Source organism: Microtus pennsylvanicus, chromosome 10 (genome assembly GCF_037038515.1).
Source record: "Microtus pennsylvanicus isolate mMicPen1 chromosome 10, mMicPen1.hap1, whole genome shotgun sequence".
Taxonomy (NCBI): Eukaryota; Metazoa; Chordata; class Mammalia; order Rodentia; family Cricetidae; genus Microtus; species Microtus pennsylvanicus.
In genome coordinates this window covers 28,553,254-28,574,649 of record NC_134588.1, presented here as the reverse complement: position 1 = coordinate 28,574,649, position 21,396 = coordinate 28,553,254, and the positions used below count along the sequence as shown (strand labels likewise).

The window sequence follows — 21,396 nt, the reverse complement described above, 5'->3', positions numbered from 1 at the left end:
ACCTGCCCTACTCCCACAGGTCCCAAGACCCACTTCAGACGGTGGCCTCTCTAAGGAGATTCCCATTCCAGTCCTTGGTGGCCTTAAGGCTTACCCTGCCTGAGTACGCTAGCATTTTCTAGAATTGTAGCTGACCCATTCCTTCACAATAGGGGAATCCAGGAAGAGTTGCCAACTGTGTCCTTCATTCATCTTGGTAGTCCCAGGCACCTGCTTGGGTCAGGTCTGTTGTGGATATTCAATAAAAGGGCTGAATGGGGAGAACCCTTTCTTCATACACACCTTTGTTGGAGAGACTGAAAAATGACTGGGCTAGGGAGTGGTCAGAGATCTGTGGAAGCGGTCTCTCACAGATCAGGTCGGCTTAAAGCAGGTCTGTCCTCCCTCTCAGGCTGATTTCAAATGAAGACCCTCCTGCCTCAACTTCCCCAGTGTTGGTTAAACCAGCTGAGTCACGCCCAGCTTCAAGGACTGCTCTCAAGTATGGTGTTTTAAAAAAAATTCAGTCTTCAAACTGGGACAGGTAGAGTACACCTTTAATCCCAGCACTCTGGGGGCAGAGGCAAGATGGTTTCTGCGAGTCCAGCCTGATTTACACAGAGAGAAGAAAAAGAAAGTTCTATCCAGGCTCTCTGTTTTTAGAGGAGGCTGTGAGCAGGACAAACAACTTCCCTGGGCTTGTTCCAAGGAGTGAGAATTTTCTATAGCAACTCTCAAACCTGGGTCGAGGGAGTGGGCCGAATTCACCTTCTTTCTCCTATTTTCTTTACTCAGAGGTCACTGCATCTCCACCGGCCTCCGTTCCGGAGAACCTCCGCGGTCCCCTTCTCAGCACAGGTCTCCAGCTGTTGAGGCCTGGCTGGACCAGCTGCTGGGAGGAGGAGGAAACTCGGTCCCTCCCTCCTTCTCCATCTCCCCACCCTCCCTCCTCCCCCGCCTGCTCGCGCCCTCCCTCCCTTTCTCCTCCGCGGCTGTCGAGTGGCTTTCGCAGAAGCGAGTGGCGAGCGCCCTGCTCCAGTCCGGGCTGGGAACTGAAGTGTCGGAGCGGTGCTCCTGGAACCCGAGCTCCGGAGCGGCCGGCGCGGGTCGAAGGCCGGGGCGGCGCGCTCAGCTTCAGAGGCTCTGGCTCTGGACCGAGCGGGCTCGGAACTGCGCGGAGGGGCAGAACGCACTACCCGCCGGCCTGGCCCGCGCAGCAGCGGGGAGTCCGGGAGCCGGAGCGCGGAAGGCAGCACGGCGGCGGCCAGCCGGGGGCAGAGGGCAGAGTGCCGAGCGGCCTGGCTCGGCGAAGGGCGCCGCCCGGCCCGGCCTCAGCTCGGAGCCCACGACAGTGGCCAGCGGAGCCCGGCGGGCCGCGGGTCCTGAGCGCCTCCAGCCCACGGCGGGGGGCGTGCCTCCGCCTGGCCGCGCCGCCCCGCTGCCCGCCGCGTTGCCCGGGCATGTGAGCGGGAAGACCAGGCTGCTGGCCGCCGGGACGTACGGAACAGGAGCCGGAGCGCGGAGCTGCGACCCCGGGCCAGCGCCTGACCGATTAGTAAGTGCGCCCCTCCGCTACGCGCGCCCCTCTCCCCAGCCTCGCGAAGTTTGACACGCGCGGCCCCGCGTTCCTGGGGACACGCTGGCTCTCTTCCGCCCGACTTTCCATCTTAGGCAAAGTTTTGCCAGGCGAAGCCGATCCTACAGGACCCCTCACAATGCCGTCCGGTGGCGCCGCGCTGACCCGAGTCCTTTTGGAGAGCAGTGGCTGCGAGCTGTTGGGGGTGGCGTGCGCGCGCCGCGCGAGCTGGGCTTAGGGAGTCTTCTGCCCGCCTGCCCTCTGCGACCCGCCGCCTCTAGGTCTTTCTCCTCCAGCCTGACCAACCCGCCCAGTTTTAGCATTTCCAGTCGGTGCTTAGACGTCCGGTGCGCGCCCCGCGTGGGGCTTGGGTGGTAGCGACGTGGAGCTCCGGTTCCTGGGTACGTGGGCCGCTGGGGTCCAGCGCGCACCCTTCCCACGGCTCCGGTTCATTCCCCGCGGACCAGTCGGGCGCCGCCTCCCGTTTTTCTGCCGTTGCTGCTCTTGTCCTCTCTCCACGCTAGCCTGCTCCTTGCCACCTCTGCCTCCCACGGTGGGGTGTCGGCGGAGCGCCTTTCACCCCCTTTTTCAAGGCAGAAATAAATTGAACACAGAGCTGGTGGGATGAGGAAGGAGGTGGTCGCTTAGTCCCAACGGTTCGCCATTGTTTTCCCACCCCACGTTCGGTACGTAAACACACACTCACGCGAGTGTATTTGTGTGTGCATGCGTGTGTGTGCACGCGCCGGCTGCGGCTGCCTAGATTCCCCAAGAGCTCTAGGGTCGCCCGCGAGATCTACCAGCAGCCAGCTTAGATGTCCTAGCAGGACATTGCTTGGAGCTGGGAGAGAGGGACGCGAGAAGTGGGAGTTGCCCCAGAGTCCTTGGCGGAGTCGAGAGTCTGGCTTGGGCTGGAAGTGAATTTTGAACTTAAGCTCTGGACCTTTCCGGGAGGACCCCGGGCGCTCGAGCGGCGGATCCCGCCTGGGAGGGTCCCCAGCAGCTGGCGCTCTTGGCAGCGATCTCCGTGACAAGGGCTTGGAGGAAGCCGAGGAGTTTTCCTGGGAAGTTTGCTTTAGCTCTGTGGGAATTTCCGGGCCCGGCGCCCCCGCGCTGGCCGAGGGGTCTGACCTACAGCAGTCAGAGATGCTGCTGCCGCTCGGAGCTGGGTTTCCTGAGACTCTGTTTCCAACCACTTCATGCCTTTTCCTCTCTGAGTGCTGGATGGGATTCAGTACGCTTGGGTCTTGTTGCTCAGCGAGAGGGGCCACTTGAATTTGGCGTTTTCCAAACATCTTCTGTACTTTCTCCAATTATAAAGGGCGGATTGTGCACCTATCTTTGAAACTGGCGTATGTTAATGGTTTCGAGGATGCTGTTTGAAAGATTTTAACCTGTACCACCGAGAGCCAGATAACCTAGTAGTTAGAACCAGGAAGCTGGAGTTGTACACACCGGTGCGGCCGCTGGTGGTGCCGCTCAGTATACAGGCAGTTTAACACAACTTTCTTGCTCAGGTTACTTATCTGTAAAATGTGGTTAAATTCTGACAGTATCCACCTCGTGGGGGTCCTCTTGAAGACGAAAAGTCTTAGTATAGTAATCTCAGAACGCTATGCCTGGCACGTAGTAAATGCTAGGTGTTTGTTAACTGTTGGGGTCGGAGTGTAGCTTAGTGGTAGAGCGCTAGCCTGACGTGCAGGAAGTCCTGAGTACCAGTATGTGCGTTTGGGAAGTTAGCCGTTGTCTACTGTTATTATTAATTATATATTTTATTATTATTATTATTATTTGTTTATTTTTTTGTCGATACAGAGTCTCTGTGTAGCTCTGGCTGCCCTGGTACGTCTTTTGTAGATCAGGCTGGCCTCAAAGTCAGATCGCCTGCCTCTGCCTTCGGAGTGCTAAGATTAAAACCAGCTGTTGTCATTATTGTAATAACATTGTTATGGAGCCCAGGGCCTAGTTCATACTAGGGAAGCGACTCCATGGAGTGGCTTCTCCAACCTGGCTCATTACAATTTCAATGACTTTGTACAGAGCCCAGAAGAACTCTTTGGGATTGTGCCCATTTAATCAATTTTGGTAATTTTCACTTCCGGGGAGGAAGAGATCTCACAGTTCTTCCTACCTCTAATTGATTCTGATCCCTCAGATCAAACTTCTTGCCATTTGCCGGCCTCAACCTTGAGTATTTTTTCCTTCCGCCTTCCCTTTCTCAGTTTTTTTGTGCAAGGCATTTCAATACCTCCTTCCCTCATTCTTAAAAACTAATCTCGGCACCGTGAAGAATTTTCCCTGGGGACCACCCCAGGAAGGAAATGTCTCAAGAGGGGTTTCCTGTACACCCTGGTCTGTGCTGCAGACTTGGGATTGGATGTGCACTTGTGTCTCAGGGACTGGATGGATTTCCACCGAGAGGAACCCAGGTGTCTTGGGCTCAGGGAAAGTCAGGTGGGACAGGCAGGCTGCCTGCCCTGGAGGGTTCTGTTCCCTAGCTAGTATCTGTTTCCTGTTGCTGGGGCTCACTTGAGAACCTCTTCTGGCTAGCCTGACTGGCAAGGCATACTGCATCTGGGACTTAGATAATAGAGGGGCAGTGGTGTCACCTTTGCAGGGCAGTTCTGGGAGTGTAGGCGAGGCGCCAGTTCTTGTCTTTATTGCTGCATAGCACAGGGAGGGAGAGCCAGGGGCACCCCTTTCGCCCTCTGCTCCTCACCAGGCATGCGGGGGAGGGTGGCCAATGTGGGGAAGACTTGGTGTTGGGAAGGTCCTGCAAGGAGCCCGTTTGCAGATGGACACCAGCGCAGAGGACACCTGCTCATCCCTTAACAGAGACTTGAAAGGAATGTGCTGGTTACCTGCTACACAGGCTGACAGGCAGGAGGCTGCTTTCTACCAGATCATGAGAAGATATACCCTCGATGGGGAAATAGAGGCGCCTAGGGCCATGGGAGCATTGGGAGGCCAGTGAAGACTGCCCTGGGGAGAGCTCAGTACAGGCCTGAAGACAGAAGGAGCCAGCTGCACGCAGCTGGGAAGAGGGGCATTCCAGGCTGAGGCACTCGCAGATGCCCTCCTACGCCCACGGTAGAACCAAGTGTGCAGCTTTGTGGTTAGAGAGGAGAGCCCGCTTTGTGGCACCTGACGGAGTGACTGGTGGTGGCGGCGGGCAGGAGGATGCGTTTTATTGTCAGCTCCACAGGAAGCCATTGGAAAGTAGAGGGAAATGACCCAGTTAGGGTTCTTAAAGATGATTTGAGGCACGGGAAACTGCAATTCTCATTGCCCCAGGTCAGGAAATGATGGCTGAGGGAGGGAAGATTGTGTTTTCGCTGTAATTTATTTTGTTCTTTGTAAATTTAGTGTGCACACATATCAGCTGTGCCCCAAACCCGTTTGGCAGAAGAGCTTAGAACCTGGAAGAAGTGAAAAAAACTGATACATGCATGCTGTATAATACAACTTGGGAAAGGTAATTAATGTGTATATGTAGGGTTTTTTGTTTTAAAATGTTTTAAATTACACTGTGTGTGTGTGTGTTTTGGTAGTAGGGACGTGTGGGTTGAGGCATTCCTGTGAAGGTGGAAGAGAAAGATGGCCTCAGGTGGAGACTGACTTGTGGGGAGGGAAGGGTGGCGCAGGTAGGGTTCTGGAGAAACCTGAGGGAAGGTGAGAGTGACTTGATTAGGCTGGGCCCGTTAGGGACCATCTGGAGGTCTCACCTGCTTAGTGCTAACTCTGTCATAGACCTGTAATCCAGGTTGCCAGGACGGGTGAAGAGACCTTGCTAGACTCAAGTCCACCTGCAACCTTACTTCCCGTTGGGAAGAGACCCAACCTGGGCCTTTTGCTGGGAAGTCAGCTGAATTGAGAACTGTAAGAAGGGCCTCGGGGCCGAGCAGATGTGTGCCAAGTGTCATCTCCAGTCCTTTATCTGGGCTGTGAGGTTGCCAGGTAGCTATTGGCCTGAGCTACCCTGATCCTTCCTGGGGACCGGGATCTTGCCTTTGTGGGGCTGTTGCTGGCTCATATGTACTAAGTTTCTTCCAGAGGTTTGGGGCGGCCTTTCTTGGGCTACTATGGGTAAGTTTTCAAGAAGCCGATGTCATGGTGAGAGAGGACTCTGTAGCTCCTGTTCTGCCCTCCTACCCTCAGGTCACTGGAGGATGAAGCTCAGGGTTTGAAAAGGCCTCTGTCCCCGGAGGGCTGCCCCCTTGAAGGGCAGATGTTCTTCTGTTTGCTCCTGCCTGAACTTGCTGCCATGCTCCCCCATTCTTAGTCCCCTTCCTGGAACATGAAAATGTCAACCAGGGTGGCTGTCACAATGCCTGTCACCAGACGGGGAACCAGCACCCACAATCTCCCGGATGCAAAGGCAGAAGGCAAGTTTGGAATGCTGGTTTTTGTCTGGTGCCCCTCTTCTTGAGTGTCTCTTCCTTAGTCTTTTGGAAGACTTGGGTAGGAGATTTGTCACTTGCCATTTGGGCAAGGCCATCTCTACCCTTTGCTACTGTCCCCGAAGTGGGTGTGTGTCACCATGCTTTCTTTTTCCTTCCTTCCTTTCTTTTTTTTGTTTTGTTTTTTGTTTTCCGAGACAGGGTTTCTCTGTAGCTTTGGAGCCTATCCTGGAACTAGCTCTTGTGAACCAGGCTGGTCTTGAACTCACAGAGACCCGCCTGCCTCTGCCTCCCAAGTGCTGGGATTTAAAGCATGCACCACCACCACCCAACCCACCAGGTTTTCTTAAAAGGCACAGGCATCCTCCTAAGCATGCCTGGTCTATGCCAAAAAGACACGAGACCCCCTGCTCCTCCAGGAGAATTCAGGGCCTCATGGCCCAAGATTGGCAGGAGGGTTTCCCAGCTTTAAGAAGACCTCTCCTCTTTTATGGCTTGACATCTTTGGGTTGGCCTGGAGGCCCCTAGGACTGTCAGGTTTTGATACTGTCAAGAGGGACCCCTAAGTCCCAGAGAAGTAGCTAGATGGTGATCAGACCTTTAGGCTGTGAGGGGAGGGAGTAGCTGCTTTCCCTGCTTCCCTCCAAGAACCAGCCTCAGCTTTAGCTGTGCAGTGTGTGGCCTGGTATCCTGGTGCCCACCTGTGCCCACCTGGGACCAGATCAGCTAGAAAAGCCCCAGATACGGAAGAGGCAGGGGCTTATGGAGTACAAGACAAGGAAGAAGTGGGGACAGTATCCCCAGCCGCTGCTTTTTTCCTAAGTAACATTCTTTAGCTAGGCCCTCTGGTCTCTTGGAAGCTGTCAAATCTGGAATTCCGTTCTCCAGCTAGGAACCCACGTCTCACCCCCACTCCCACTGGCCTTAGCAGGAAGCCTCCTAAACTGTCCTTGGGGATGGGCAGGGTTGGGGGAGGAGCATTAGTATCTCCCCCTTCGCTAGCCCCACAAAGCACAGGGTCCTAGGTAAGGAAAGGTTCAGTGCTCTGGCTTGAGAGAAGAAAGGGGAAGGGGCAGCCCAGGGCGCTCCACAGGCGCCTGGCCCCTGGTGTTTGGGTCTGGAATCCCCGCCAGGCTTGGCTCCCTGGGGACCCGCCCCAAGGCGGCCGGCCCGTCCTCCCAAGTACCCCGCCTCCTGCCTGCGGAACCGGCCGGGCGGAGAACCGGTTCCTGTGGGCCGCCCCGCCCCTCGACAGGACAAGGGGTCGGCGCCTGCGCAGAGTTGGGGCTGAGGCAGGTGCCTTGGGGTTCAGGTGTGACAAGTGGACGGAACAGATGATGGGAATGGGCAGCCACAGTATCTGGGTGACCCTCCTGAGGCCAACAGCCTTCGCTGACTTCTTTTGAAAAATTGTGACCCATTAATGAATGCTTTTTCTAGCCTTTTTCTGTGCTGGGGAAGGACCCCAGTACCTTGCTTGACTATGCTAGGCAAGCAGGCTAGCACTGAGCCACATACTCAGTCTTTACTAGTCTCTAAAAGTAGCATCGGCAGGGCAGTTGCTTTTGTTACCAGGGTGAAAGAAGGATTTAAGATATATCTAGATTTGCCAGTGAGACAGAGAAAGGAATGGTGACCTAGAGGAGTTAGGTGCTGAAAGGAACTTCCTACCAGGGGGAGTGATCTTTACAGGACAAAGGACCTGGGAGACTGGGCCAGGCCAGAGGCCCCTGGAACACTCAACAGCACTGACTGAGGATCTCCCCAGTTCTCCAGCTTTGGCCTTTGTGCAGGGACGCTAGACCAGATGAGTCTGGTCCTCACTGCAGGTTTTCTGTGACTCGAAACATCCCTCCCAACTCCCAGCTCTGCTAAAGGAGTCTGAAGTTTATTCAGCCAAGCCAGGGAGGCCTAGGTGCTCAGCCTGTGTCTTAAGGGGTGGGGTAGGGTGGGGAAGGTAGGAAGGAAGGATAAAGGCTGGCCGGAAGCCTGTATGCAGGTACAGTGGGGCTCTGGGAGCAGGTGGGTGTTGAGTGGGACAGGCCTAGGAAGTGTTGAAAGCAGAGGGAGAGACCTGCCGCTCCTTGGCTCAAGGAGCCCTCTCCTCTTTGAGTGGCAGGAAAGGGGTTAGTGTTCTGTTTACAGTGAGGCAGGACAGCTCAGTGAAACAATCTGGGGAGAGTCAGGACTTCACTGTGGCTTTCATGTTGTACTTCCCTTTTCCTTTCTGTGTGTGTGTGTGCATGTGTGTGTGTATGTGTGTGTGCATGCGTGTGTGTATGTGTGTGCATGTGTGTATGTGTGTGTGCATGTGTGTGTATGTGTGTGCATATGTGTGTATGTGTGTGCGCGTGTGTGAGCATGTGTGTGCATGTGTGTGTATGTGTGTAGTGCATGTGTGTATGTGTAGTGCATGTGTGTGTATGTGTGTGTGCATGTGTGTGTGCATGTGTGTGTGCATGTGTGTGTGTGCATGCGTGTGCGTGTGTGTAGTGCATGTATGTATGTGTAGTGCATGTGTGTATGTGTGTGTATGTGTGTGTAGTGCATGTGTGTATGTGTAGTGCATGTGTGTGTATGTGTGTGTGTATGTGTGTATGTGTAGTGCACGTGTGGGGTCAAAGAATAACCTTCCAGGAGTCGGTTCTTTCCGCCATGCCGGTTCCAGGGCTTGAACTCTGGTCAGCAGGCCTGACGGGAAGCACCTTCACTTGCTGAGCCGTCCTTGCCTTCATTCTTCTCTGTTCTGTGAGGTTTCCCTGGTCTCTGATCAGTGTTCCTCAGTGTGACACCCAGATTGGAGGGTGACTTTGACTACGTGTATACGTGAAGTTGGGGGAGACCAGAGTTGAGGGGAGGGCTTGTGTTCAGGTGTGGCGCATTTGGCTGTTTGGAGAGGGCTGTGGACATGGAGTAGGTCTCCTGATGCCCAGTCAAGGCTGATTCGGCTTGAAGCGCTTAGATGGGCCCCCAACACAGTCAAAGCATGGAAAGCTTGCCCACATGACTCCAACACATGGGTCTTGGCATCAGAGCCCTCCTGCCTTTCCCCATCAGAACTCACCCATCCATGTCCTTCACGGGGAGCGGTCCACTGGGCTGTGGTCTCTAAGGAGGTGACTGCCTGGTCAGATATGATCAGTCTAGGCACACGGAGTGGTGGCATCTTCACAGGTCACACCGTAAGGCATTAACCTGGACGCCAGCTGGGGCCTCATTAATTCAAAGATGATGTTAAACGGGGCTGAGGCCGGGGTGGGGCTGGCTTTACTGTGTGTGATAATTCATAGGGACAGGAGGAAGCCTTCCATTCTAGGAGAGCTTGGGCACAGTGTCATACCAGGAGACTGAATGCCCAGTCTTGTCTCTCCCAGGCAGCATAGGGACGGCATCCAAGCTGGCATGAAATGCTTGTGTCGCTTTTGCTGCCCTCCCCAAACCCAATAACAGTGTCAACTTGGGAGATTGTGTTTGACCGGAGCTGCTGGGCTGCCAGGACCAGGCAGGTGCTGTGGAGCCCCATGCAGGGGTCAGGCCACCAGTGCCAGCACTTCAGGATAAACAAGGCTGCTCGCAGGCTGGGGGGAGGGTGGCCACGGAAGGCAGGAGTGGAGAACAGGTGTCTCAGGAGCTGCTGACACAAAGGGCCTCTTGTCCCATCCTCCCGCCTCAAGGGGCAGCCCCCTCCCTCGCTGGGGCCTGCGCGGAGTCCAGTGACCAGGTCAGCTGAGGTGCTGTCTCTGAGCCTGTGTTTACGCTTGCTTAAGACAGATCCTGCAGGTACACCCCAGGAGGAAGGGGACCTGCCTCTACATAATCCCATAGCCCAGATGTCTCTATGGGCCTGAGTTTCCCCTGCTGTGGTAGTGAGCCCAAGAGGATTTAGGAGGTGAGAAGAATGTACCTGGAGCTTGGCAGGGGACTGGATGTAGTGAGGGTCAGGAGTGGGGATTCCCCAGAAATCCATGGGGGGGGGGCTGGAGGCTGAGAGAGCTAAAGTGACAACACCCCCTCCCCGCCTCCTTTCTCCTTCACCAGAGACCTTTACTGACCTTTACTGCTGGCTGTTAGGGCCTGGGCAGGCAGTGCCAGCAGTCTGGAAGGCTCTGCAGCCAAGCTAAGTCTTGTTTCCTCAACTGTAAAATGGGGGTGATAACAGTAGTGCCCATCTCAGGCTCTGATGGTGCACCTATGGAGAGGTGTGAACCACCCTGGCATGCGTTAGGAGAAACCTGCTGTTGATGCCGGGCTTGGGAGAGTATCGGCAGGAGCCTGGGAATGAGACAGGAAACTGGTAATTACAATCTGGTTAAGTACTGTAGAGCTGGGCTGCCCAGGGTTTGTCCATAGGATGCCTCTTGTGGGTAATTGACTCTTCCAGGAATGCTAGGGAAGGGCTTGTAAGGGGGTGGGGGTGGCCTTTCAAAGGGGTTCTGAGTGAAGTGTAGGCTGCTCAGGAATGTAGGCAAGGCTCTTTGACGAGGCCGGCCGGCCCGTGAGCCAGAGCACAGAGGGTGAGTTATGGTGTACCTAGAGTGCTGGGTAGGGAGGTTGACAGCCAGGGGGTGGCCTGGGCCATCCTGAAGGCATGCAAGGAGTTAGGGTGCGCCCCAGGCTCGGCTCCTCCAGGTCTGTCCCCTCGGTATCCTTTGTCCCCCAGCTCTGTGTCATGGTAACACCATTGCTCACTCGGGGTTAGTGTTCAGTTTACATAGAGGGATGGCTTAGTGAAACACCCGGCGCGGGGGTGGGGTGGGGTGGGTGGGTCAGAACATCTTATACTTTTAGGTTTTGAGTATTGGAGTATTAGTTTTGGGCTTTTTTTTTTAAAACACTTGCTTCTTCTTTATCTATAACCCAGTATTTCCCAGACAGGGTTTGCGTGAGGACAGAGGAGCGTGGCCAGGTGTCTGGTGCCCCGTGGGTGAGGGTGCTCCCTGAGGTAGGGTTACAGCACTACCTTGTCATGTCTGTAACAAGGAAACAATGGTCTGTGTCTCCTTTGGCTTTCTAGAGCTGGTGGGCCAGGCTGGGAGGTCCAGGACCCCTGGCTTTGTTGAGGCTCTGCCACATCTGCAGGACTGAATGGAGAGGCCTCTTCTCACGAGTGGGTGTCACTAGGCAGCAGGCTCTGCGTGCAGTTGCCCGGAGCTGCTCCTGTACCTTTCTCACTGGGGAGGAGCCCCCTGGCACCACCCTTGTAGTTGTATGTGTTGGGGGTGGGATATGGGACTACGGGTACCCTGGTCTCGCCCCGCGGCTCATGGCCTGCCACCGAGTCTCTTGGAGCTTTACTTTGAAAGGCTGGCGCTGAGATGGCCTGGGTGTATATAGAACTTTCTGGGCTCCAGAGCCTCCACCCCAGTGGGAAAGGCACAGATCAGCCCCAGACAGGCCCAGGCAGGACCTGATACCTGAAGTTGCCTATCCATGGGGCAGGCCATCTATCATCCATTCTGTCTGGATGACAGGACCCTTTGGGTCTCCCAACAGCCGCAGATAGCCCATCCTGGACATCTGGAAGAGCATGTGCTAGGCAGGGACCACTGTTCCTTCCCTTGCCTCTGTCGCTTGCCACTGTGGCCGAGTCCTTTCCTCTTCCTCCCGAGCTATGTTTCTTAGGTGTCCACAGGGTGAACAGAGGCCGAGGGTGAACAGGGCTGGGATACACACTGCTTGGGGTTCACAGGGCCAGGTGGTGAAGATGGCTTTGTAGGACTTCCAAATGCTGCACCAATGAGCAAGAGAAGAGGAGGGAGCAATAGGGAGCCCTGGTCTTTCCCTGGGCCTTGTCCATATTTAATGTGGTGTGAGTGCAGCCAGCACAGGGAACTCACATTTGCAGCCGGTGGCGTCCAAACACTTAGGTTTATCTCTCGCTGGTCCTGCCAGTCTTTCTCTGCTGCCTTCTTCTCCTTCCCCATTGCAGAGTGCTGACGCCCAGCCTCTCCCACCATAATGGGGTCAGGGCACCCTCGGTCTGTACTCAGCAGGTATTCAATAAATGTGACATAGAGCAGAATGACAAGGAGAAAACATGTAGGGTTCCCATGGCCTGGCTTGTGCCCCTGAAGGAAGGCTTCATGGTGAGGGGTAGCTCCTACAAGGGAGGGTGTCAGAGGCAGAGGTGAGCCAGTGGGAACCGGTTTCTCTGGAAGTGACTGGCCTAAGGGAGCCTTTTTCTCCTCGGCAGGGATGAGTGTTGAGCTTGAGAGGCACAGAAGAGGAAGAGGCCTTTGGTTTTGTTTTTCAGACTGAGTCTGTTAATAGCAATTTATTGCATCCGGGTCTCCAGCCAAGCACATTCTGTTCTCCAGTGTTGGGGGAAGACACTTGGACATGGCAAGGCTAGACAGGAAGGAGGAAGGGATCAACAGTTGTGATTGACGATGGTGTCTTGGGCTATGGAGGCGCCAGCTTCACCAGAGGCTAGCTTGAGCCTGGCCCGCGTAGGGAGGGAAGTAGGGTGGGCAGCTCCGCTCTGCGTACCATGCCTGACGGACCTTGGACTTGAGCTGTTTGTCAAACGGGGTTTGGGCTGTGATGCTGACCAGGCCTGTAGTATATTCCTTGAGCACTCTGGAAAGACCCCTATAAGGAAAAGGAGGGCAATCATGTACGAGAACTTCCAGAAGAGGGGGAGCAGGCAAGATGGCCACCCCCGTGGAAAGAACGGTGCTTGAGCAAAACACCCCCTTTTTGCAATGTGCTGAGCTAGTGGAATTTCAGTCGGTGGCTGCAAGATCAGGCTGGAGATAGAGGTCTGTGGGCGCCTGGGCTGTGTGTGTGCAGACTGTCATGTGGGGGTCCAGGATGGGGAGAGCAGGGCTGGCATCCGGGGTGCCCCTTCCTCAGAGCTGCTCTCCCTGCTTCCCAGGGCACATCACTGGTCCCCACTGCTGGAGGCAAGTCCCCCACCTCTCTCCTTCTCTCAGGTAAGCGAACTTTATTTTTTCCTCGTTTCTCTGTCGTGCTCGCTACGGTCCCCACACTTTCTTCGAGGTCATTCCCAGAAGGCGTGATTCCAGACTCCCTGATTTTCAGAGCTCTGCTCATGGCTTTGGTTTGGGGAGAGCGCTGGCTTTCGTGCACCTCAGCTGTATCCCAAGCACGGTGCCTCTTGATGGTTGTCGAAGGTCAGGTTCACTTTCTCGCAAGCACACTGTGTGTTAGGCCATGGGAACCTGGACATGGTTTCTGCCTGTGAGGTTTGGCCCTGTCGTTCCCAGGGACAGCTAGTGGCCTCTTCACTCTGAGGCCAGTTGCTCGTACCCTGTTCTCTGACCTGACTGACAGTCGTCCATCTCAGAGCCCAAGGCTCCTGCCAGGGGCTCACAGAAAGACAGACACAGTTTACACAGCTCATGGCACCAGGCGTCATTGCACATGGGCACCCAGCACATCAGCCTAAGTGGGACACCGCAGTCCAGAGACTCGGGAGGGAGCCCTGCTGGGTCGGAACAGGAGCAGCAGGCACCAACGTAGACTGCAGTTAGACAGAGCCCACCCAGTTCAGCCAAACCTTGGACCCGGTCACAATACTGGGATGTTGACAATGGGGAAACAGAGGGTGTTTCAGAGACTTTCAGAATGGGTGGCTGCTTCATTCAGGCTGAAGTGTCTCTTATTGTCCCGTGAAAATTCCCAGCAGTCTCTGTTCCTTTCCTTTCCATTTGAAGCCATTGTTGCTGCCTTCTCTTTATGCTGAATGGCGGGTGACTGAGGGGCCTTGCTTTGACTTGCCAAGGCTGGTGGCTCTAGGGTGTGGGGCTCTGGCTAGCAGTGTGGGAGCCATGTTGCTCTGACCATCTGCCTGACCCATGCTGCCCATGCCTTTTTTTGGATGTCCCCCTACCTTGTATAAGACTCCTGTCTGTTCAGGCTTTCTGATGAAGGATGAGTTGGTGTTCCAGGCCTATCTCTCCGTGTCCTTTTTAGAAGGCAACAGTTTGGTGGTCAGCGTTTGCGAGACAGGGTCTCCTGTAGCCTTGACTCGTTTGGAGCTATGTAGTTGAGGATGAACCGGGCAGGTGTGTGTTACCGTGCCCTGCCTGGTTTAATGTATATTTTGAAATGAATGATATTCCCATAAACTTTACCAAGACTTCATTATGGAAGGATTGAGTGAGATGGGAGAGCAGGCAACCGGGCTCCGCCCTCTCTGTGGGATCTGAGGAAGTTGGGGGGGGGGCTGTAGCCTTCCCAGTGTTCCTGGAGAGAGAGAGACCGAGTGAGAGGCCATGTCAGACCTGGGTTTGTGTCCTGACTCTGCTCCTTCCAAACTATGATTTCTGGCAGATATCGGAATGCCCCTCCCCTTGAAATTCAAGGACAAATTTATTAGATAGTTTAAAGGGGGAAAAAAAAACCTGGGCAGGCAAGCTGTGAATCTCAGCAGCTTCTCGGAGGAGGAGGAGGAGGAGGAGGAGGAGGAGGAGGAGGAGGAGGAGGAGGAGGAGGAGGAGGAGGAGAATAGAGAAGGGAGGGAGGGAGGGAGGGAGGGAGGGAGGGAGGGAGGGAGGGAGGGAGGGAGGGTACTGTACCGTGCGATTGGAGTGAGGCCGTCACAGAGGTCAGCTTAGCCACATGGCTGACAGGCAACCACACGGCAGGGAGAGCAGCTTTAGAGAAAAAATAAGGGGCGCCAAAGAACCAGAGAAATCTTTCTTACAACAGAGACAGAAGAAAGGAAACGTTAACAGTTTTTTGAGGGATTCAGAAAAGCAGGCCGACTGTGGAAGCTGCACGGCTGCCAGCCTGGAAGCTGTTTCCTTAGAGCAGAGTTTTCTCACAGTAGGAAAAGGAACAATAAAAGATAAGAGGATTCAGCGAAGTGGTATGTGTGTTCTTGTTTGTCATTTGTGGCCAGCGTGGAGGCGGCTGGCCACTGAGACTGGTCCTGGGCAGGGATAGAACTGTCCTCAGCCTTCACAAGGTGCCAGCTGGTGCTCTGATCGGGCTCTCTGGAAGATCCAGTAAAAGAAGAGTACCAGGCGAGGTGGGCACAGACACTGGCGCCTAGAATGCCTCCCTCAGCTTTCCACAGCCTTCTTCCTTTGGACCCGGGAAGCAGATGCACCATACACCTTGGTCCGGTTCCCCTATGCCTCAGTGTTTTTTTAAGTGCTGGCCACCAGTGCAGGCGTGGGGAGGAGTCCCAAGAAGGCATATGTGAGAGGTGCCTAGGATGGAGCCTGGACTGGAGGGATCTCGTCCAGGTTTTTTTTTTATATTATTATTATTAATTTATTTTTATTTTTTTCTTTTATTTTTATTTATTTATTATGTATACAATGGTCTGCCTGCATGTGTCCTTGCAGACAGAAGTTGGCACCAGATCTTATTACCTACCGGTGGTTGTGAGCCACCATATGGTTGCTGGGAATTGAACTCAGGACCTCTAGAAGAGCAGTCAATGCTCTTAACCACTGAGCCATCTCTCCAGCCCCTCGTCCAGGTTTTGATGCTGTTAACTGACTGCTGTGATCAGCGATACCGGTGTCCATTTCACCCAGAGAAAACCAAGGTGGGAACTGCTGTCCTAGGCACCTTGAAGCTGGGCAGGGGCATGGGCTCTGAGAGAATAAAGGTACAGGGTAGGTGTGACAGAAATGACAGCTCGGCTCAGAGGCCATTGCCTTTCCTGTCTCACCAGGTAAGATGGTAGTTCTCACCAGACAGAACCGACGGAGGCCTGGAACTCCCCCACACAAATGCTGGAAGCGGGACTGTGCGTTATGAATAATTTATAATAGTCGACAGCCTTTAGCTGACCTTTGGACCTTGATGCTGGACGCTCCAGGAGCCTGGCAGGAAGTGAAGGCTGCAAGGCTATATGGGTCTGCTTCCTCCTTGGACCATGGCGGCAGGGACATGTCTTGCTGGGTCACTGTCCCTGCTACCTGCAGATTCCACGGGTGGCAAGGGTTCAGTGGGGCTGGGGGAGTCCATAAGAAGTGGCCCCTTCACAGAGGGCCTGGTCTGTGGTTTGGGATTTGGAGTCAGACTAAGCCGAGGTTGCATCCTCCTCCCTCCTCTTAGCTTCGATTTCCTAGTCTGTGAAATGTATCTGGCTTGCGGGCCAGCCTTGTTAAAGAATCCGGTGATGTCCAAGCCACCGAGGATGGCTATGAATGGGGACAGACACAAAACCATAAGCTTACTTAAAACTTCATGGGGTTATTGTTGATTCTTTTGTTTGTGTTTGTAAATCGGTTGTGTGGACTTTGTAGATGACAAGACAGCATTAAAAGGCTGAACACCAGCCAGGCGTTGGTGGCGCCGCCTTTAATCCCAGCACTCAGGAGACAGAGGCAGGCAGGTCTCTGAGTTCTCTGCTAGCCTGGTCTACAGAGTGAGTTCCAGGATGGCCAGGGGGACACAGAAACCTTAGCTCCAAAAACCAGGAAAAAAAAAAAAGGGTTGAACACGTTGTTTAGTTTGAGATCACTGAGTCGATGAGTGTCTGCTAAGTCCTTCCCCATATGGCCTGCTCTGGGCTGCACCCTCATGGTGGAAGGTAGAACCTTAGCATACCATCTGCCCCCACCTCCTCCCCCACTTTGCATCAAAGGCATGAGCCCTCCTCACCTATAATTTCATCACTGGGAGAAGTCATGACTGGCCCTCTTGCAAATGTTCTGGTGATGTGTACAGACCCCTGGGAACCAAAGGTGTCCAGGTCATTGTGAGTGTATGGGACTGAAAATCGTCCAATATATCTAGTTCATGGACCCATCACTGAGGCCCCGGGCAGCAAAGGGTGTTTTGACTCCTTTTGTGTGAAGGCGAAAGCTGAGGCCTGAAGACCTTCAGAAGCTCAGCCAGACCTGCACAGTGCTGGGGGTGGGGCTCGCATCTGGGCAGGCTCCCTCTAGTACACTCTGAACCCTCGCTCCACCCTTCCAGGCCTCCACAGCTATTTTCCTCGGTTGTGTAGGCAGATCTGCTAGGGTGGATAGTCTCCAGCCGGGCTCAGTGCAGAGCTGGGCACTTCCAGTGACCCCATCCTGGACACCCTGCCCTCACCTGGGTCAGGTCTGCAGCTGGTGGAGGAAGGGAAGCCACGGGAGGAGCCTCAGTGGTCGGCTGGATCAGGGATTCCCCAGAATAGTCGTCCTTCTCTTCCATCAAACAGGGGTGAATGAAGAGGCTAGTGGCTTTCCAGGCAGCACAGGAGGTCCCTGGGGCTCTTGGGGTGGGCGGCCACCTGAGGGGGCTGCACTCTTAGTTAAACACAGCAGACTCTGATGTGTTCTTAGTCACGAGAGAATGAGTGGTTTTTGTCAGTAAAATACCAGATTAAAAAAAAAAATCAGAAAATGGGACTGGAGAGATAGTTCAGCAGTTAAGGTTGCTCTTCCAGAGGACCTGGGTGAATTTCCCAGCAACCACATGGTGGCTCATAGCCATCTATAATAGGACCCAGTGGCCTCTTCTGCCGTGTGGGCATGCATGCGGGTGCAGCACTCATGATGTACAGAAAATACAAAAATAAATACAATCTTCAAAACAATCAGAAAATTAAGCATCAGATGGCCCTTAGGGCGAGTGGGACTTCGGGGCTGGTTTGTCACTGTTGAGAAGGAAAAAGATACCCAGGTGGCCAACTGCAGCCAACGACCATGACCTCAAGTGGATGATTCCTGAAGATTGGGACGGCAGTGGTCCTGCCCTCCCCAGGGGGTCCTCGGCACAGGGCAGCTGCTGTGACACTCACTACTCTGTCCTGAGTCCTCGGTAGACAGTGGGGCACCCGGAAGTAACCTTATTTCACAGCCCAGAGTATAGAAAATACAGCAGGCTGTTCTGGAAACCAGGGGTCAGTCTAGCTCCAACTGGTCACCCTAGGGGGACCCCTGAAGAAGGGGTTTCCGGGAAAGACAGCTTTGAGGGAAGACAAAATATCTTCTCTCCTAGGCGTCCTGCCTCCCAGCGGCAGAATCTAAGTACACCTTGTGTTGCAGGTGGAAGCCTTTCATCTTTCTTAGAGACTGTGGGGAAAGACCTCTATGGCAGAGCGGGCGCTATCTGGCTCTGGCTGTTTCTAGACTCTTCAATTAGTGACTTTAATTATGGCCTTGCCAGCAGCCAGGTTGCCCTTTTGACGCTCCATCTCATGCTAGTCCCCAGTCTGTGGGGCTGTCGCGTTCTTGTCTTAGCTTCTGTGGGGATTAAAGGTGTCTGAAGTGCAGTTAATGAACAGTTTATAGCTGATTTGTGTGTGTGTGTGGGGGGGGTACTAGGTATGGAACCCAGGGCCTCAGCACATGCTAGCCAAGTACCCTACCACTGAACTGCAGCTCTAGACTTTGTCTCTTGATTAAAAACAAGCAAACAAAAGTGAGCCAGGGTGGTGTCACACACCTGTAACCCCAGCACTTGAGAAGCTGAAGCAGGGGGATTAACATGACTCTCATGTTAGCCTGGGGTACAGTACAAATTGAGGCTCTGTCTCAAAAAAGCAAACAATGTGTGTTAAAATATACACAGCATCAAATTTACCGATACACCATTGTAAAATGTAGTTAGAGGGCATTCTCTACCATTATGTTATATGACAGTCATCAACTCCGCCCCCCACCCCCCAGCAGGTCACTCTACCCTGAAACTGGCTCCTTTCGGTGCCTGGAACGCTATCCTTTTCTCTGCGTTCCCAGTCCCTCACCAGTGAGAACATAACAGTGGTTGTCCCCTACGTCTGGCCTTTTTCACTTAGCATGTTTCATGGTTCATTCATGTTGCAGCGTGTCATTTCCTTCCTTTTTAAGGCAAAGAATCCATTGTATCTATAAACTGCATATTGTTGGTTTGTTTCCGTCTCTTGGTTGTCATAGTGTTGCTGCGAGTCTGGAGGTAGAGCTTGCTTTCGGTTCTTGGGGCTGCATATTCCTGAGCCGTGGGATTGCTGTGCTGAGCCACGGTTCCGTGGGATTGCTGTGCCGAGGCACATGGCACTTCTGTGTCTGGTCTTTTGGAGGAGCCACCTTGCTCTTCTCCACAACACCGTTGTTTTATGCTCCACATCCTAGCTTCCATCTTTAAAAAGAAAACCATCTGAAGGCTGAGGATACGGTTGAGTGCTTGCTGCGCTGTCGTGAAGACTTGATTCCAAATTCTAGCGCCTTTATAAGCAGCCATGGATGGCTGCACGTTCCTGTGCACACGCAGATACACACCCACTCCAGGTGGGTGGATGGTGCCGAGACAGCGTTGCTGGTGTTTGCTGGCCGCCAGCCTAGTTCCAGAGTCAGTGAGAGCCCCTTGTCTCACAGCGAAAGGCAGAGATGGAGTGAGGCATTATGGCTTCCTCTGAAGCGAAACCCCCGTGAGATACAGATATTCCTCTTTTTACTAGAAGCTTTCTGGCCTTGGGCCTGGTTCCTGGCCCTGTTCATGGCCTCTAAATCAAGGCTCCTTGATACTTTGTCATAGGAGGAGGCCGGCGAGGTCCCCTGTTGGTGCTCTTGCTTCCTACCTGTCACAGTGCAGAACAGCCAACTCAGCAGAACAGTGATACTGGGGTTTAGGGAGACACGGCCTTGTGGGTGGTGTGAGGGGATATGGGGTACAAGGTGGAAGATGTACAGCCATTAAAAATGGCTGCCCTAAGTACTCTGAAGGCCTGGTGAATGCTGAGAAAACACTCTGCCACTGGGCTGCATTCCCATCCTTGGGATTTTTGAAATAGGGTCTTAAGGTATATAGCTCAGCCTGGCCTTGAACTCACTGTGTAGCCTACGCTGGCTTTGAGATCCTCCTGCCTCAGCCTCACAGGTGCTGGGATTACAAGCACTTGTCCTCACACCCAACTCAAAGAATATTTGGCCTTTAGCAGCACAGAGATTCCCTTGGTAGCAAATTCACGGGAGAAATAGGAGAACCTGTTTCTTTTTTATTTCCAGCTCAGTGATGAGAACTGGGATTGGAAAAAGCACCAGTGGGCCCTGACGATCAGGGAGCAGCCACCTCCAGACTGCTGTGAGCCAGGTGACGTCACAGTTTCTGTCTAAGGTTCTGGAGATTTTCTACAGAGTACACATTCCTTTTACAGAAAAAAAATAAAAAAGGAAAGAAAGAAAGAGCGGCCACACCCATTCATGAGACCCAAAGCTGTAGAGAGTTTGGGGGTGAACAAGGAGGCTTTAGAGAGGGTAGTGGCGTGTGTGGATAGGTGGCATGGGGGAGAGGTTGGAGACCAAAGCATTGATATATGTGAGGAGAAGGGGGCCAGAGCAGCCCTGTGCTCCTCGTTTGCCAGGAAGATACTGTGATTACAGTGGGGCTTTGAACCCCTTGTCCTTGCAAGAGCTGTGAGCAGGCCACAGCAAGCTCCCCACATGTACCGCTCTGGTCTCTGGGAGTGAGTGCCGCCGTGGCCGGAGAACCAGGGTCTTTCCTGCCAGGCTTGCTGTGAGCTTCCTGAGCCGGGTGCATCGCTGGGCAAGCAGGAATGGGGCTGGTTCAGGTTCCAGGTGACAGCTCTCGGGGGCCACAGTGGGCTTTGGAGAAGGGCCACATCAGCCAGCCTCTTAGGTGCCATTGGCTGTGACTTTTGCCTCCTTATATCTGGTGTCCCCATCAGTAAGAGATGATTAATCGTAGCTGTTTGAGAAGGCTGATGAATGACGGGACAGAGCTGAAGCTGACACTCCAAGTTGTTAGTCAGTTCCTGTTTCCAGATCACAAGGCTGGGCTGCCTAGGCTCAGGTCTTCGCAGTGGGAAATGGAGGTTAACATTAGTGCCTACCTCAGATGATTCCTCTGAAGAATCGGTAAATGAGTAGGAGGAAAAACAGTTTGGATATGCTGGGCATGAAGTAAACAACCAAGAAAGGTTAGCTATAGTTGGGGGTCCTTAGTCACATGCACCGGGGTGGCTCAACCGCTCCCCGTAGCTTGTCTGATTGCCTAATACTCCTGATTCTAAACTGGTTTGGATGTCACCACTGTTCTGGTGGAAGCTCCACCCCAAACCCCCTCCCCCATCTCTCTCCAAACCCTGCCACATCTCAGAAAGTCCACCAAATGATGCCCCTCCCCTAGAGATTCTCAAGACCACTCCCATGGAGTGCTTAAACTGCCCCCCACAAAACAGGTGGTTTCTGGTACCTCTTCCCTGTGTCCTCCTTGGGGGTCTGGGAAATCACCTGGGAGCATTTTATCCATTAAACCTGGAATTTTTCTAACTGGGTTTGATTTGATCTGATTTGGATTGTGGTGGTGGTGGCGGCTGCATTCGTGGAGAGGCTTATCAGGGTGCAGGAACTTACTAACCACTCCAAGTCTTTTCTTGGTGCTGCCTCTCGATCCCTCCCTTGCCCACTGGTCATCTCAGCCCTTTGCCAAGTCATGGTTGCTGCCTCCATTGCCAAAGAGAGTTGGTGAGTGAAGCCGAGGCTGGGGCAGGACAGACTTCCGGAAAGGCTGGCCACTGCTTGT

General features: G+C 53.8%; 1 protein-coding gene across 8 annotated transcripts in view; it reads left to right on the top strand.

The window, feature by feature from the left end:
* The first annotated feature begins 1,397 nt into the window (after window positions 1–1,397).
* The window catches only part of Sox13 (SRY-box transcription factor 13), a 52,688-nt gene continuing 32,689 nt past the window's right edge, over window positions 1,398–21,396 (top strand). For 2 of the 8 annotated variants that reach the window (XM_075987977.1, XM_075987975.1), the window contains exons 1-2: window positions 1,398–1,534; window positions 4,922–5,030. In XM_075987977.1, the coding sequence (XP_075844092.1) occupies window positions 5,005–5,030 (26 nt within the window). In that variant the 5' untranslated portion in view covers window positions 1,398–1,534; window positions 4,922–5,004. Of the gene's footprint in view, window positions 1,535–1,763; window positions 2,242–4,921; window positions 5,031–9,828; window positions 9,845–12,832; window positions 12,891–21,396 lie in introns of those variants that run through there. The other 6 variants (XM_075987983.1, XM_075987978.1, XM_075987976.1 and 3 more) reach the window with 5 other exon arrangements.